General features: G+C 48.0%; 1 protein-coding gene and 1 long non-coding RNA gene across 2 annotated transcripts in view; one reads left to right on the forward strand and one right to left on the reverse strand.

Annotated features, from left to right (window-relative positions):
- The window catches only part of LOC310649446, a 313,283-nt gene that overhangs the window by 197,641 nt on the left and 97,912 nt on the right, over positions 1-17,730 (reverse strand). The window lies entirely within an intron of this gene.
- LOC310649297 (myosin-7) overlaps positions 1-17,730 on the forward strand; it is a 50,429-nt gene that overhangs the window by 12,412 nt on the left and 20,287 nt on the right. The window contains exons 11-18 of the mRNA XM_083377617.1: positions 2,570-2,673; positions 3,327-3,465; positions 5,703-5,821; positions 6,821-6,970; positions 7,977-8,147; positions 9,837-10,146; positions 14,808-14,884; positions 17,356-17,443. Coding sequence (XP_083233743.1) covers positions 2,570-2,673; positions 3,327-3,465; positions 5,703-5,821; positions 6,821-6,970; positions 7,977-8,147; positions 9,837-10,146; positions 14,808-14,884; positions 17,356-17,443 — 1,158 coding nt within the window. The remainder of the gene's footprint in view (positions 1-2,569; positions 2,674-3,326; positions 3,466-5,702; positions 5,822-6,820; positions 6,971-7,976; positions 8,148-9,836; positions 10,147-14,807; positions 14,885-17,355; positions 17,444-17,730) is intronic.

Raw genomic sequence — 17,730 nt, forward strand, 5'->3', positions numbered from 1 at the left:
TTTCTTGAGCTGAATTGTGTCGCTCTTCACTAGTTCCACTTGATTGTGCTGGGACTTTCCCATCCTTATTAAGACCAAAGAAGACTTGATCGGACTACTGCTTGATGCCTTGATCCACTTAGTCTGAAGTTCATCTTTGTCTCCAACGTCGAAGACCCGGTTGATAACGGGAGATTCTCCTTTACATCCAGAGAATTGAGAATACCGTACCTGATCTTGTGGGCTCCTGGATGCTCTCTGAGTGTGGTTGTAAGAGAGCAAAAACAACAACAACAACAACAACCCCTCCCTTCTAGCAGTGATGAGGATACCTGGTGGGATCATGAGATGTCTGCCAGAAAACAGCCAAGCTCAGAGGAGACTCCACAGTCCTCCTCCTCCCCCCTTCGCGTCCTTCTCCTCTTCCTCCTCCCCCCTCCTCCCTCTTCTCTCCTCCACTCCACAAACCCCACTCCTTTCTAGCACTGATGATGTTACCCAGCTGGGTCATGAAACATCTGCAAGGAAACAAGCAAGCTCAGAGGATTCCACAGTCCTCCTCCTCCTCCCCTTCTCCTCCTCCTCCTCCCCTTCTCCTCCTCATCCTTCTCTTCTTCCCACTCCTCTCTTTTTCTCCTCCACTCCACAAACCCCTCCTCCCTTCCAACACTGATGAAGTTACCTAGTTGGGTCATGAAACATCTGCAAGGAAACAGGCAAGCTCAGAGGATTCCACAGTCGTCGTCGTCGTCCTCCTCCTCCTCCTCCTCCTCCTCCTCCTCCTCCTCTTCGTCCTCCTCGTCCTCCTCGTCCTCCTCCTCGTCCTCCTCCTCCTCCCTCCTCCTTCTCCTTGTCATCATCATCGTCCTCCTCCTCCTCCCTTCTTTTCATCTTTCTCTTCCTCCCACTCCTCTCTTTTTCTCCTCCACTCCACAAACCCCACTCCCTTCTAGCTCTGATGATGTTAGCTAGTTGGGCCATGAAACGTCTACCAGAAAACAACCAAGCTCAGAGAGCACCAAACCCAGGCTACAGATTATTATTCTCTCCTCTCCATACCTGGTCTCCTCTGTGGTGACGCTTGTATTCCAAAACAGCCTCTTCCTGTGAAACGCAAGTGGTGGCCATGATTGTTGAAGAGCTCTCTCCGAGAACGTAGGACAGCTTGTTCTGATTGCACGAGAGGGTTTTTCATTGTTCGATCGTCAGCTCTTTTGAGATTTACGGCAGGGCTTTTCAACCTTTTCACCCACTGGACCACTTTTAGGATACGGCAACGTCCGAGTACCACCAGTCGACTAGCAAGGGGTCAAAAACTTGATGACCAAAAAAAAAAAGGAAAAAAGTGATGAAGTACAGGTAGTCCTCGACTTACAACAGTTGGCTTAGTGACCGTTCGAAGTTACAACGGCCCTGAAAAAAGCCCCCCCCAAGCCACAGCCGAGCAAGACATTTGCCTGCCCGCCCGGCGCCGCTCTTCCTCCTGTCCGAGGTTTTCATGGTTGTGAGGATTTCTGTTGAGGATTGGCAGCGGGGGTGGGTGGGTGAGGTCGTTTTTTTATTCCCCCTCCCTCTGTTGGGTGGTTGCTGCAGGTTTTGGTCACTTCACATGACCCTGGGACACTGTGACCGTCATCAATATGAATCAGTTGCCAAGCATCTGAATGTAAATCACAAGACCCTGAAGATGCTGCAACATTCCAGCTGATCGGCGCTTCTTCTGGGCTCAGCAGAAGCGCCAAGATCAGTGCTGAGCTCCAGCTGGATCCTGGCGCTGATCCTGGCGCTTCCGCTGAGCCCTGACAGCCCTGCAGCTCCAGCCGTCTCTCGCTCAGGCTTGTGCGGTGCTGCCACCGGTTCAGCTCATTCCCCTCCCCCGCTACCACTTTTCTAGGATGGTCACGTACCACCTGCCAGATGCCAATGTACCACAGGTGGTACCCGTACCGCCGGTTGAAAAGCCCTGATTTACAGCATTGGGAAAGTGCCATTTGCATTTCAGAGCCGTCCTTTTGACCTCTTCTGGTGATGGAAGAACCACTGAAGAAGAGAAGATTTGGCCATGTTGTGTCAATGCCTGGCTTCTACCATCTTCTACTAGTAATGGTGTTCAAAGCCCTACATGGCATGGGTCCGGAGTACCTTAGGGAGCACCTGCGGCCGGCGTCAACTTCTCTCCGCCCTGTGCGCTCCCACAGAGAGGGCCTCCTCAGGGTGCCACTGGTCAGAGAATGCCGATTGGTGGCCCCCAGGGGGAGATCCTTCTCTGTGGGCGCCCCGGTGCTATGGAATTAGTTACCGGTTGAGCTCCGGATGGCGCCCAATCTTCGCTCCTTTCGCTGCGATCTAAAAACATATTTGTTTGAACAAGCCGGCCTGGCCTAATGGGGGATTGGTGGGGTTTTTATTGTATTTCATTGGGGTCTTTTTTAACTATGTATTAATTGTTTTTAATGGGCATTTATTTAATTATTTTTTAACTTTTGTAATTCTGTTTTTTATTCTTGCCCTGTTCACCGCCCTGAGTCCTTCGGGAGAAGGGTGGTATAGAAATATTAATAAATTAAATTAAATCTCTTTCTCTTTCCAGATATGCTGTTGGTCACCAACAATCCTTACGACTACGTCTTTATCTCCCAAGGAGAGACCACGGTGCCCTCGATCGATGACGCAGAGGAACTGTTAGCAACTGATGTGAGTTGTTGAGGGCAGAGTAATATTCTACGCGTTCTCCAGCTTGGCTACTAGGTCAGGGGGTCTCCAACCTTGCCAACTTGAAGACCTGTGGACTTCAAATCCCAGAATTCCCCATCGAGCACGGCTAGATGCCCAGGCTGGACACCTCTAGTTCAATAATTCAGACTATTGGACCCCTGAACCTGGGCAACGTGAAGACCTGAGACTTATGGACTTCAGCTCCCAGAATTCTCCAGCCAGCATGGCTGGCTGGGGAATTCTAGGAATTGAAGTCCACAAGTCTTCAAATTGCCAAAGTTGGACGCCCTTAGTTCAAGATATTTTGGACTATTGAACCCTGAACCCAGACAACCTGAAGACTTGTGGACTTCAACCCCCAGAATTCCCCATCCAGCATGGCTGGCTGGGGAATTCTGGGAGTTGAAGTCCACAGGTGTTCAGGCTGCCCAGATTGGACACCCTTAGTTCCAAGATGTTTTTCAACTATTGAGCCCTGAATCTTCCCCAAGTAAAGGCTCATGGGACGTGTAGTCCAACCTACATCTGAGAAGCCCGAGACTGGAGATCGATTTGCTGGAATTGAATAGCCGGCTTTTGGTTGAGCTTGGGGAGATACTCGTCAACTCTTTTTTTGTTCCCTCCAAACCCAGAATGCCTTCGACATCTTGGGCTTCACGCAGGAGGAGAAGAACTCCATCTACAAGTTGACGGGGGCCATCATGCACTACGGCAACATGAAATTCAAGCAGAAGCAGCGGGAGGAACAGGCTGAGCCAGATGGCACAGAAGGTCAGGCGAAGAGATGGCCATGCCCACCCAATTATCCATAGGAGAAATAATCTTGCAAAGATTTATTAATACACGGTTAACGCTAAAACGGACGCCGGCAATCCTCCACTTAACGAGACAGTTAAGTGAGTGGCGTCCCATTTGACGACCTTCTTTGCCACAGCCGTTCAGCGAATCTGGCGTTCCCCCACCCCTTGACGTTGCAGGCCAGAAGGTCACAAAAGGGGATTATACGACCCCAGGAACGCTGCAACCGCTGCAACCGTCATAAATGCATATGGGCAGGAAATTACTCCTTTCTAGGTTGATTACTCTCCATCCATTGCTTCTCATGCTCTTCTCCATCCCTCCATTCCTCACCCAAGACCCCAGGAACCCCTCAAGCAATGTTTCTCAACCTTGGCAACTTGAAGATGGGTGGACTTCCAACCTGGGTGACGTGAAGATGGGTGGACTTCAACTCCCAGGGTTCCCCAGCCAGCTAAGCTGGCTGGGGAACCCTGGGAGTTGAAGTCCACCCATCTTCACGTCACCCAGCTTGAGGAACACTGCTCTAAAGTAAAGAACTGTGAAAACTCCCAGCTAGTATTTTGCAAAATGTCTACTTCCGATCTTGACAAGCAAGAATTGGAAATGCCAAAGTTTCCATGTCTACGTTCTCCTCTCCTCTGTGGTTTTAAAGATGTCCAGGTGGAGATCTTCAGGCAGGCAACTCCATGTTTCGGTTCTCCAAAACGTGTGTCAAAAAACCCCAGAACATTCAGCCCACTTTCTGTTGACAAGCACGTTTATTTTTACGGATTGGGTCTTGCAACTACAACAAGCTGGCAATCAACCACTCGAGTCCCCTTTCCAACCGGTCCACCCTATGCAATAGCGGTGGATATCTGTAGCTTAAGATACAGGAGGATCTGGACAGACTCGAACACTGGGCGCTATCTAACAAAATGAAATTCAGTGGTGAAAAAAGTAAGGTTCTATATTTAGGCAAGAGAAACCAAATGCACAGGTATAGTATAGGTGGTACCTTGTTCAATAGTAGTAACTGTGAGAGGGATCTCGGAGTCCTAGTGGACAATCCCTTAAATATGAGCCAGCAATGTGCTGCAGCTGCCAAAAAAGCCAACACAGTGCTAGGCTGCATTAACGGAGGGATAGAATCAAGATCAGGTGAGGTGTTACTACCACTTTACAATGCCTTGGTAAGGCCACACCTGGAATACGGCATCCAGTTTTGGTCACCACGATGTAAAAAAGATGTTGAGACTCTGGAAAGAGTACAGAGAAGAGCAACAAAGATGATCGGGGGACTGGAGGCTAAAACATATAAGGAACGGTTGCTGGAATTGGGTATATCTAATTTAATGAAGAGAAGGATGCGGGGGGGGGGGGAACAGGATAGCAGTGTTCCAATATCTCAGGGGCTGCCCCAAAGAAAAGGGAGTCAAGCTATTCTCCAAAGCACCAGAAGGCAGGACAAGAAGCAACGGATGGAAACTCATCAAGGAGAGAAGCAACCTAGAACTAAGGAGAAACTTCCTGAGTGTGAGAACAATTAACCAGTGGAACAACCTGCCTCCAGAACCTGTGAATGCTCCAACACTGGAAGTTTTTAAGAAGAGACTGGACAGCCATTTGTCTGAAATGGTAGAGGGTTTCCTGCCTGAGCCGGGGGTTGGACTAGATGACCTCCAAGGTCCCTTCCAACTTTATTATTATGATTATGATTATTATGGGGGTGAAGTTTTGTCCTCCGAGCTTGTGGGTTGGTTTCCCGAATGGTTTGTTAACCAGGGTAGGCAGAAGTTTACGGGACGTCCGTATCAGTGTGCTTCTGTTTATAAGGGCCTGAGGTGTGGGTGTGTCAAGTGAGGCTCTTGTCCAAAACAACCACACAGTCAGGCAGAGACAGCACGGACCTTCGCCATCTTGGGCAATCCCCTCCCCGTCTCCCACCAGTTCAGCTCCCAATGACCCCATCGCAAGACCCATCACAAGCCTCTCACTGACGTCTCGCACCTGACCCATTACCTCTCTTGACACACCCACACCTGAAGCCCTTATAAACAGAAGAACGTCGACATTGACATCCCCTAAAAACTCCGCTGAAGACGTTGCCTAGCCCGGTAACGCAACGTTCGGAAGCCGACCCACAAATCGGACGGTGAACCTTCACCCCATCTTCTTTAACCCAAGAGATGGGCTTCTGCTGAAAATCCCCATTGTGGCTCTTGCAGAAGCTGACAAGTCGGCGTACCTGATGGGACTGAACTGCGCAGACCTCCTCAAGGGGCTTTGTCACCCGAGGGTCAAAGTGGGGAACGAGTACGTCACCAAAGGGCAAAATGTCCAACAGGTAAGAATTCCACCTGTTGAGAGAACGGGGGGGGGGAAACAAACCCCAACGTCTTGGTCCAAACTCTCAGAAGAAAAATAACGAAGGACCCAGTTGTCAAATTTGGGCTCAGCCTGGACATATAATTTCTTTGATTTCTTTCTTTCTTTCTTTTTTTTAAATGTGGCGAGATGTTCTTATGCATACGTCCCCAGGCAGGCTCAGATTGTCTTCTTGGGTGTCTAATTCAAATTCCTTGTGCGTCTAATCATACTTGGCCAATTAAGTATTCTATTCTATTCTATTCTATTCTATTCTATTCTATTCTATTCTATTCTATTCTATTCTATTCTATTCTATTCTATTCTATTCTATTCTATTCTATTCTATTCCATTCCGTATTTTCTATTCTATTCTATTCTATTCTATTCTATTCTATTCTATTCTATTCTATTCTATTCTATTCTATTCTATTCTATTCTATTCTATTCTATTCTATTTCTATTCTATTCTATTCTATTCTATTCTATTCTATTCTATTCTATTCTATTCCATTCTGTATTTTCTATTCTATTCTATTCTATTCTATTCTATTCTATTCTATTCTATTCTATTCTATTCTATTCTATTCTATTCTATTCTATTCTATTCTATTCTATTTCTATTCTATTCTTATTCTTATTCTTCTATTCCATTCCATTCCATTCCGTTCCAATTCCTATTCTATTCTATTCTATTCTATTCTATTCTATTCTATTCTATTCTATTCTATTCTATTCTATTCTATTCTATTCTATTCTATTCTATTCTATTCTATTCTATTCCATTCCGTATTTTCTATTCTATTCTATTCTATTCTATTCTATTCTATTCTATTCTATTCTATTCTATTCTATTCTATTCTATTCTATTCTATTCTATTCTATTCTATTCTATTCTATTCTATTCTTGTTGAGCTTTGCCAAAGAATTTAGGAAGGGAACAAGCTTTGTCTCCCCATAACTTCCATTTCCTCCATAGGTGTGCTACTCCACTGGTGCTCTGTCCAAGGCTGTCTATGAGAGGATGTTCATCTGGATGGTCATGAGAATCAACTGCACCCTGGAAACTAAGCTGCCCCGACAGTATTTCATTGGGGTGTTGGATATTGCTGGCTTTGAGATCTTTGATGTGAGTCATTCCTTCTTGAGTCGTGGGTTTGTTTTGTTTACCTGATGTATCAACCTTCTCCAAGTTGCTTCTCCAATGTGTTGGGACTGCAGTGCTCGGATTTTCCCAGGCAGCAACTGGGTAGAAGTTGAGATAGATGGATGGATGGATGGTGCCCCCATCTTGGTTTTTGGACCAAAGGCCATCTTGTTGAGCTTTTACCATTCACCCATCCATCCATCTTTCCATTCTTCTAACCCCCCCAGCCATTCCCCCATCTATTCATTCATCCATTCCTCCCTGACTTCGTCCCATCCATCCATCCATCCATCCATCTTTCCACCCTCCATCCATCCTTCCCTCCATCCATCTCTCCTTCCTTCCTTCCTTCCTTCTTTCCTTCCTTCCTTCCTTCCTTCCTTCCTTCCTTCCTTCCTTCCTTCCTTCCTTCCTTCCTCCTTCCCTTCCTCCTTTCCTCCTTCCCTTCCTTCCTTCCATTCACCCTTCTTTCCTTCCTTCCTGCCTTCCACTCACCCACCCATCTTTCCACCCACCCACCCACCCACCCATCCTTCCCTCCATCCATCTCTCCACCCTTCCTTCCTTTTCCTTCCTTCCTTCCTCCTTCCCTTCCTTCCTTCCACTCACCCTTCTTTCCTCCCTTCCTCTCTCCCTCCCTTCCTTCCACTCATTCACTTACCCATCCATCCATCCTTCCTTCCTTTTCCTTTCTTCCACTTACCCAACCATCCATCCATCTATCCATCATCCTCCCTTCCTCCCTCCCTCCCTCCCTCCCTCCCTTCCTCCCTCCCTCCCTCCCTTCCTTCCACCCACCCACCTATCCATCTTTCCATTATTCATCCCTCCCTCCATCTACCCACCCTTCCTTCCTCCCTCCCTAATTTCCTGGAGCCTTGACCTAACTGTAGTGGTCCCTGCTGAAAAAAAGAAAAAAAAGTCTGATCTTCTGGAGATGCTCACCTGCACGAAGGTCCATAACTTCCTTTCCCCTCCCCCCCTCCAGTTCAACAGCTTTGAGCAGCTCTGCATCAACTTCACCAACGAGAAGCTCCAGCAGTTCTTCAACCACCACATGTTTGTGCTGGAACAAGAGGAGTACAAGAAGGAGGGCATTGAATGGGTCTTCATTGACTTCGGCATGGACCTCCAGGCCTGCATTGACCTCATTGAGAAGGTACCTCAGTCTTCTCCATGCGCCTTCCTTAAAATACCAACTTCCCTCATTCGTGCCTGATTCTGGCCAGTGGGTGGTGGCCCCCTCCAGAGCCAGGAGGAAATCTTATTGAAGGAGTTCACAGTTCCATATTGAAGTGATAAGATGGATCGCAAGTTGGGCTAGTAGTTCTCAAACGTTTTTAGGGTCAACATCAAGCTACTCATCTGAATAACGTCTTCGGTCAAAATGAAATTTTTTAGTTAGGCATAGAGTCAAAGAGTCAGAGCAATGTATGAACTCTTGCAGGGGTTTCTCCCCAGAATGAGAGGTCTCCGTTGAATAAACTTTGGTCCAGTGGCCATGATTTAACTTAAACGAGATTGGCTGGAGCCATTTCCCCTTCGTTTTTGGTTGCCACAGAATTGGGAGGAGTGTTTTAACTTAGACATAACAATAAATTGTTCTGTGGGAACCAAGGTCATTGCTAGCTGCATTTTGATGGGCTGTATATTTTGTTAGAAAGACCGGGCAAGTAATTAATTGGTCTCGTCTGTCGGAACCATGACGTTAACCTTTTTACACATTTATTTTTATTTTTATTTTATTTTATTTTAATTCCATTTATATCCCGCCCTTCTCCGAAGACTCAGGGCGGCTTACAAGCTTAGCAGTAGCCTTCATTCTATGTATATGCCTGCTCGTTAGGGCTTTCACACACACACCCCAAGCGGCATTATTACAAAGTCAGCTTATTGCCCCCAACAATCTGGGTCCTCATTTTACCTACCTCGGAAGGACGGAAGGCTGAGTCAACCTTGAGCCTGGTGGGATGCGAACCTGCAATAATTGCAGGCAGCTGGTGTTACTTAAGGAGGCATTAGCCCACTGCTCCACCAAGGCTCTTTCTGTTAACATCTTGTTAACAGAATAACAGAATTGGAAGGGACTTTGGAGGTCTTCTAGTCCAGCCCACTGCCAAAGCAGAAAACTCTATACCATTTCAGACAAAAGTTTGTTCAATTTCTTCGTAAAAGCCTCCAGTGTTGGAGCACCCACAACTTCTGAAGGCAAGCCGTTCCACTGGTTAATCGTTCTCGCTCTTAGAAATTTTTCCCTTAGTTCCATGTTGTTTCTCTCCTTGATTAGTTTCCATCTTGTCCTGCCTTCAGGTCCTTTGGAGAATAGCTTGACTCCCTCTTCTTTGCGGCAGCCCCTAAAACACTGGACCATTGTTATAATGTCACCCCTAGTCCTTCTTTTCATACCTAATTCCCGCAACTGTTCTTCATAGGTTTTAGCCTCCAGCCCCCTAATCATCTTTGTTGCTCTCCTCTCCACTCTTTCCAAAATCTCAGCATCTTTTTTTATAGCGTGGTGACCAAAACTGGATGCAGTGTTCCAAGTGTGGCCTTACCAGGGCATTACAGAGCGCTATTAACACTTCACGTGAGATTTCTTAACTGGGAGAACAATTAACCAGTGGCACAGAAGTTCTGGGTGCTCCATCACTGGAGGCTTTTACGAAGAGATTGGACAGCCACGTGTCCGAAATCGTATATGGTCTCCTGCTCAAGGAGCTTCCAGCTCTGCTCTGACTGACGTGATCTTGATTCTGTCCCTCTGTTAGCGCTGCTCACGTTAACCCTTGGTGAGATATTGAAGGACAGACCTTCTCCGTCATAATACCTTGGTCTTCTTCTTCTTCAGCCCATGGGCATCATGTCCATCCTTGAAGAGGAGTGCATGTTCCCCAAGGCCACCGACATGACCTTCAAGGCCAAGCTGTACGATAACCACCTGGGCAAGTCGGCCAATTTTTGCAAAGCACGGGCCATCAAAGGGAAACCCGAGGCACACTTTGCCTTGATGCACTACGCCGGCACCGTGGACTACAATATCATTGGCTGGCTCCAGAAGAACAAGGACCCTCTCAACGAAACGGTGGTGGGCCTCTACCAGAAGTCAGCTCTGAAGCTCCTGGCCAACCTGTTTGCCAACTACGCTGGAGCCGATGCACGTAAGAAATAACCCTTTGAGATTTTTAGAAATAGTCAGACTCCGCTTTGGATCAAGGCTGAAGCTCTGGAGGTGGTCAAGTATCTGGGGAGGGGTGTGTGTGTGTGTGTGTGTGTGTGTGTGCATGCAGATCACTAACAGTCTGACTTGTTCTCTTTGTACGTTGGCCTTAGTGAAGGGTGCAAGCCAGCGTTGGCATTTGCCGCATCGGGTGAGGAGAGCACCTTTCTCCTTCTGTCCTCGCCATTTTTTACAGAGGCGCGATTGAGAGCGTTGTAACCAACTGCATCACGGTCTGGTTTGGGGGGTAGCAGAGCCTCAGATGGAAGGTCCGTGCAAAGAGTGGTGAGGACAGCTGAAAAGTTTATAGGAAGTTCACTTCCCCTTATTCAGGATACGGCTGATAAGCGCTACGTACTTAGAGCTCGGAGCATTGTTAGAGACCCCACTCACCGCCACTTCACAGTCTGTTTCTGTTGCTGCCCTCTACGAGGAGGTCTCAAAGTATTTATAGCAGGACTGCGATATTCTGCAACAGCTTTGTTCCCTATGCCATCCGTCTGGTGACGTTGCACGATTCGTTTTTCTCGCCATGTACAGTATATGTATACATCTAAACAAACTCTGTTGTTTCTCTGGGCCATATCAGAATCAGGATAACAGAGTTGGAAGGGATCTTGTAGGTCATCTAGTCCAACCCCACCCCCAAACAGGAGATCCTACACTATTTCTGACAGATGGCAGTCTTTTCTTGAAAGCTCCCAGTGATGAAGCTCCCACAACTTCAGAAGGCAGCCTGTTCCACTGGTTGATTGTTCTCACTGTCAGGAAATTTCTCCTTATTTCTAGGTTGAATCTCTCCTTGATCGGTGTGTGTGTGTGTGTGTGTGTGTGTGTGTGTACAGGTATAAGCATAATTATTGTAATTATTTTTGTCTTGTTTATGCAGTGTGCATGGGAGGTGGTGACAATAAAGTTATTATTATTCTAAACAAAAAACAAATATGGGCATACGGAGAAACAGAGAGGAGTTCCTGATGCCTTCAAGCCACTTCCTGGTTTAGGAGATGAAGGCCAAGCCGAATTACCACAACTCAAGATCACGTGAAGTGTTAATACCACTTTATAAGGCCTCGGTAAGGCCACACTCAATGCAGTAAAAGTGCTACACTCAATTTGCCAGCAAATTTGGAAAACTCAACAGTGGCCACAGGATTGGAAAAGATCAGTTTACATTCCAATTCCAAAGAAAGGCAGTGCCAAAGAATGTTCAAACTATCGCACCATTGCACTCATTTCTCATGCTAGTAAAGTTATGCTTAAAATCCTACAAGCTAGACTCCAGCAGTATGTGGATCGAGAACTACCAGACGTACAGGCAGGATTTCGAAGAGGCAGAGGAACTAGAGATCAAATTGCCAACATACGCTGGATCATGGAGAAAGCTAGAGAGTTCCAGAAAAACATCTACTTCTGCTTCATTGAATATGCTAAAGCCTTTGATTGTGTGGATCATAACAAACTGTGGCAAGTTCTTAAAGAGATGGGAGTACCAGAACATCTTATTTGTCTCTTGAGAAACCTATATGCGGGCCAAGAAGCAACAGTGAGAACTGGACACGGAACCACTGATTGGTTCAAAATTGGGAAAGGAGTCCGGCAAGGCTGTATACTGTCGCCTTGCCTATTTAACTTATATGCAGAGCACATCATGAGAAAGGCAGGGCTAGATGAATCAAAAGTTGGAATTAAGATTGCTCGAAGAAATATCAACAACCTAAGATATGCAGACGATACCACTTTAATGGCAGAAAGTGAAGAGGAACTAAAGAGCCTCTTGTTGCGAGTGAAGAAGGAGAGTGCAAAAGTTGGGTTGAAACTAAACATTAAGAAAACCAAGATCATGGCATCCGGCCCTCTCAATTCCTGGCAAATAGATGGGGAAGAAATGGAGGTAGTGACAGATTTTATTTTCCTGGGCTGCAAGATCACTGCAGATGGGAAGTGTAGTCAAGAAATTAAAAGACGCTTGCTCCTCGGGAGGAAAGCCATGGCAAATCTAGACAGCACACTAAAAAGCAGAGACATCACCCTGTCAACAAAAGTGCGTATAGTCAAGGCTATGGTCTTCCCAGTTGCAATGTATGGCAGTGAAAGTTGGACCATAAGAAAGGCTGAGTGCAAAAGAATTGAGGCCTTTGAACTATGGTGCTGGAGAAGACTCCTGCGAGTCCCTTGGACTGCAAGGCGATCCAACCGGTCAGTCCTAGAGGAGATCCACCCTGACTGCTCTTTAGAAGGCCAGATCCTTAAGCTAAAACTCAAATACTTTGGCCACCTAATGAGGAGGAAGGACTCACTGGAGAAGAGCCTAATGCTGGGAAAGATTGAGGGCAAGAGAAGAAGGGGACGACAGAGAATGAGGTGGCTGGATGGAGTCACTGAAGCAGTAGGCGTGAGCTTAAATAAACTCCAGAAGATGGTAGAGGACAGGAAGGCCTGGAGGAACATTGTCCATGGGGTCGCGATGGGTCGGACACGACTTCGCAACTAACAACAAAGGCCACACTTGGAATACGGCGTCCAGTTTTGGTCACCATGATGTAAAAAAGATGTTGAGACTCTAGGAAGAGTACAGAGAAGAGCAACAAATGTGTTTAGGGGACTGGAGGCTAAAACATATAAAGAACGTTTGCTGGAATTGGGAATCTCTGGTTTAATGAAGAGAAGGATGAGGGGGTGACATGATAGCAATCTTCCAGTATCTCAGGGGCTGCCCCAAAGATGAGGGAGTCAAGCTATTCTCCAAAGCACCTGAAAGCAGGACAAGAAGCAACGGATGGAAACTCATCAAGGAGAGAAACGACCTAGAACTAAGGAGAAACTTCCTGACAGTGAGAACAATTAACCAGTGGAACAACCTCCAGAAGCGGTGAATGCTCCAACACTGGAAGTTTTTAAGAAGAGACTGGGCAGCCATTTGTCTGAAATGGTATAGGGTTTCTTGCCTGAGCAGGAGGTTGGACTAGATGACCTCCAAGGTCCCTTCCAACTTTATTATTATTATTATTATTATTATTATTATTATTATTATTATTATTATTATTATTATTATTATTATTATTATCACCATCATCATCATCCGCCCTCAGAGTAAGGAGTGTGGTAGCCAGTGTGACTGTATGGAACGTGGGATGGGTCCTGACCAGGGGGTAGGCAACCTTGGCTCTTTTATGACTCGTGGACTTCAACTCCCAGAATTCCTGAGCCAGCCACGCTGAGGGGAACGGGAGAGGTTTCCAAGCTGAGCCATGGCTGGCTCAGGAATTCTGGGAGTTGAAGTCCATGAGTCATGAAGGGGCCAAAGTTTCCCTCATGCTAGCTGAGGAATTCTGGGAGCTGAAGTCCACGAGTCATGAAGGAGCCAAAGTTTCCCTCATGCTGGCTCAGGAATTCTGGGAGCTGAAGTCCACGAGTCATGAAGGAGCCAAAGTTTCCCTCATGCTGGCTCAGGAATTCTAGGAGTTGAAGTCCACGAGTCATGAAGGGGCCAAAGTTTCCCTCACGCTGGCTGAGGAATTGTGGGAGTTGAAGTCCACAAGTCATAAAAGAGCCCAGGTTACCAACCCCTGGTCTAGATTAAAGAGAGAGATGGGTTCAGATTCTGGATAAAGCACACTCGTTGCCCTTAGGAGAGCAGCGTGGCCTACCTCGCAGGGAGGACTCTGATGAGGGTAACGGGAAGTGATGACTTCCAGAGGTGTTTTTCCCAAAAGGCAACTGGATTTCCTTTCGCTTTCCATCCAAGCAGCTCCTTCGGTTCTGACTGGATGGTGGGGAACGGAAGGATTTATATTCTTTGCCGAATAGAATTATCTTTTCCTTCTATTCGTTTGGAAAAGCACCCGGTTAAAAAAAAAGTAAAATGAGGCAAGACTCACTTAGCAACATACATTTCAGCCTCGGTTGTCGTCGAAGAGACTAGACAGCCATTTGCCTGAAATGGTATAGGGTTTCCTGCCTGAGCAAGGGGTTGGACTAGATGACCTCCAAGGTCCCTTCCAACTACTTCTTCTTCTTCTTCTTCTTCTTCTTCTTCTTCTTCTTCTTCTTCTTCTTCTTCTTCTTCTTCTTCTTCTTCTTCTTCTTCTTCTTATTATTATTATTATTATTATTATTATTATTATTATTATTATTATTATTATTATTATTATTACTAGCTGAACACGCTGGGTGCCCAGGGCCCAAATTCTGATCACGTGACCGCAGGGAGGATGCGACGGCCATAAAAGCGAGGACTGTCCAGAAGTCCCTGTTACCCAGCCTCCTCGAAACTTTGAGCAGTCACTAAATGAAGGGTCCTAAGTTGAGGACCGCACGTTCAGCTAACGTAGGCCGAATGTCAGACCGTTGCCTCTGTCTTCTGGATTAAGTGGGTGGCTTTGCTTTTACCGATCCGTAAAAATATAACTTCGCCTTCCCTAGCAGTGGGTCCTCCAGATGTGGGGAATTCCACCCCACGTCTTCTCCAGCCAGCCCACCTTTGGGCCGGCTTTGAGATGATGGGAGTCGTAGTCCGAGAGTCAGCTTGCCAATAGCTGGAATCCACCGGGCTCCGAAGTTGCTCTTCAGCTAGATCCTTCTGCCTTTCTCTCCTCGCAGCGCTGGAGACCACCAAGGGGAAGACGATGCACAAGAAAAAGGGGTCTTCCTTCCAGACGGTGTCGGCCTTGCACAGGGTAAGGGGAGTCCAAAGGTTGGGGGGGGGAAGGGTCTTTCAAGGACCCTTCTCGGAGGGCGGGGGGTCATCTCGCTTTTACTGTTCCCTGTTTGCTCTGGACCGTGGACTTCCGTCCAGGCAGGCGTCGTCTGATCTCTTGTCAGCTGCGCCCAGGAGGAAACAAGGGGCTGGGAGAAGGAAGTCCTCTGGGGGTGGGGGGGCTGGGCAAAATCTAGGTGGCCCTTTCAATGGGGTCTCGGCCCATGCTGGTTCCTGCGGAGTTTGACTTCAGTGGGGATTATTGAAAAGATTCACACAAGGATTCTTTGCGGCGCCCGCCTTCCTTCCTTTCCTTCTTTCCTTCCTTCCTCCCTCCCTCCCCTCTTCTCCTTCCTTCCTTCCTTCCTTCCTCCCCTCTTCTCCTTCCTTCCTTCCTTCTTTCCTTCCTTCCTCTCTCCCTTCCTTCCTTCCTCCCTCCCCTCTTCTCCTTCCTTCCTTCCTTCCTCTCTCCCTTCCTTCCTCCCTCCCTCCCTTCTCCTTCCTTCCTTCCTCCCTCCCTCCCTCTCCTTTCCTCCCCTCCCTCTTCTTTCTTTTTCTTTCTTTCCTTCCTCCCTTCCGCCTTCTCCCCTCCTCTCCTTCCTTCCTCCCTCGTTCTCCTCTCCTCCCCTTCCCCTCCCCTCTTCTCCTTCCTTCCTTCCTCCCTCCCTCCCCTCTTCTCCTTCCTTCCTTCCTTCCTCCCTCCCCTCCTTCCTTCCTTCTTTCCTTCCTTCCTCCCTCCCCTCTTCTCCTTCCTTCCTTCCTCGCTCCCTCCCCTCTTCTCCTTCCTTCCTTCCTTCCTCCCTCCCCTCCTTCCTTCCTTCTTTCCTTCCTTCCTCCCTCCCCTCTTCTCCTTCCTTCCTTCCTTCCTTCCTCCCCTCTTCTCCTTCCTTCCTTCCTTCCTTCCTCCCCTCTTCTCCTTCCTTCCTTCCTTCTTTCCTTCCTTCCTCTCTCCCTTCCTTCCTTCCTCCCTCCCCTCTTCTCCTTCCTTCCTTCCTTCCTCTCTCCCTCCCCTCTTCTCCTTCCTTCCTTCCTTCCTTCCTCCCTCCCCTCCTTCCTTTCCTTCTTTCCTTCCTTCCTCCCTCCCTCCCCTCTTCTCCTTCCTTCCTTCCTTCCTTCCTCCCCTCTTCTCCTTCCTTCCTTCCTTCCTTCCTCCCCTCTTCTCCTTCCTTCCTTCCTTCTTTCCTTCCTTCCTCTCTCCCTTCCTTCCTTCCTCCCTCCCCTCTTCTCCTTCCTTCCTTCCTTCCTCTCTCCCTTCCTTCCTCCCTCCCTCCCTTCTCCTTCCTTCCTTCCTCCCTCCCTCCCTCTCCTTTCCTCCCCTCCCTCTTCTATCTTTCTTTCTGTCTTTCCTTCCTCCCTTCCGCCCTCTCCCCTCCTCTCCTTCCTTCCTCCCTCGTTCTCCTCTCCTCCCCTTCCCCTCCCCTCTTCTCCTTCCCTCCCTCCCTCCCCTCTTCTCTTTCCTTCTTTCCTTCCTTCCTCTCTCCCTTCCTTCCTTCCTTCCTCCCTCCCCTCCTTCCTTCCTTCTTTCCTTCCTTCCTTCCTCTCTCCCTTCCTTCCTCCCTCCCTCCCTTCTCCTTCCTTCCTTCCTTCCTCCCTCCCCTTTCCTCCCCTCCCCTCCCCTCCCCTCTTCTTTCTTTCTTTCTTTCTTTCTTTCTTTCTTTCTTTCTTTCTTTCTTTCTTTCTTTTTCTTTCCTTCCTTCCTTCCTTCCTTCCTTCCTTCCTTCCTCCCTTCCACCCTCCTTTCCCGTCCTCTCCTTCCTTCCTCCCTCGTTCTCCTCTCCTCCCCTTCCCCTCCCCTCTTCTCCTTGCTTCCTCCCTCCCTCCCTCCCTGTCCTTTCCTCCCCTCCCCTCCCCTCCCCTTTTCTTTCTTTCTTTCTTTCTTTCTTTCTTTCTTTCTTTCTTTCTTTCTTTCTTTCTTTCTTTTTCTTTCTTTCTTTTTCTTTCTTTCCTTCCTTCCTTCCTTCCTCCCTCCCTCCCTCTCTTCCCCCCTCCTCTACCCTCCTCTCTTCCTCCCTCCTTCTCCTCTCCTCCCCTCCCCTCTTCTCCTTCTCTTCCCTTCCCTTATCCATCCACCCCATCTGTTTATCTCCCTTCTTGCTTGCCTAATTGAATTTCTCCCCACCAACCTCTATACCAGGGGTCCCCAACCCGCCCCCCCTCCAGTCCATGCCAGCAACTGGTCCGCGCAAGCAAGCAAAGCCCCATCCACAGGATGCAGGCAGCACACGAAACCAGACCCCATCCGGTCCGTGGAAAAACCTGTCTCCACAGAACTGGGTCTCTGATGCCCAAAAGGTGGGGGGGGGCCTTTGCTCTACACCACCTATTTTCATATTCCTTCCCTTTTCTCCTCCACCCTTCCTCTGCCCTTCCTCCGTTTTCTCCCCCAACCCATTAATCCTCTTTTCCCTCCAAACTGAAAACTCCCAACTTCTTCTTCTTCTTCTTCACCAGGAGAACCTCAACAAACTGATGACCAACCTCCGTTGCACCCACCCCCACTTTGTCCGTTGCATCATCCCCAACGAGACCAAGACCCCAGGTGAGACACACACCCCACACACACATCCCACCCTCGAGGGCCATCCGATTTATTGGTTACGTCCTCCTCTCACGGCCGCCCATTTTAATTTGGTAACGCCGGGCGGCCAATAATACATAAATCTAAGATACTGTAAGTACAGTCGTGAGGCATTGCAATCGAGGATCCTAAAAAAAAACTGTTTCAGAGCTAAGGGCCAATCCCTTAAATAGGAGCCAGCCGTGTGCTGCAGCTGCCGAAAGAGCCAATGCAATCCTAGGCTGCATGAAGAGAGGGATAGCCTCAAG

The sequence above is a fragment of the Vipera ursinii genome (genome assembly GCF_947247035.1).
Source record: "Vipera ursinii genome assembly, chromosome: Z".
In the NCBI taxonomy this organism is placed as follows: domain Eukaryota; kingdom Metazoa; phylum Chordata; class Lepidosauria; order Squamata; family Viperidae; genus Vipera; species Vipera ursinii.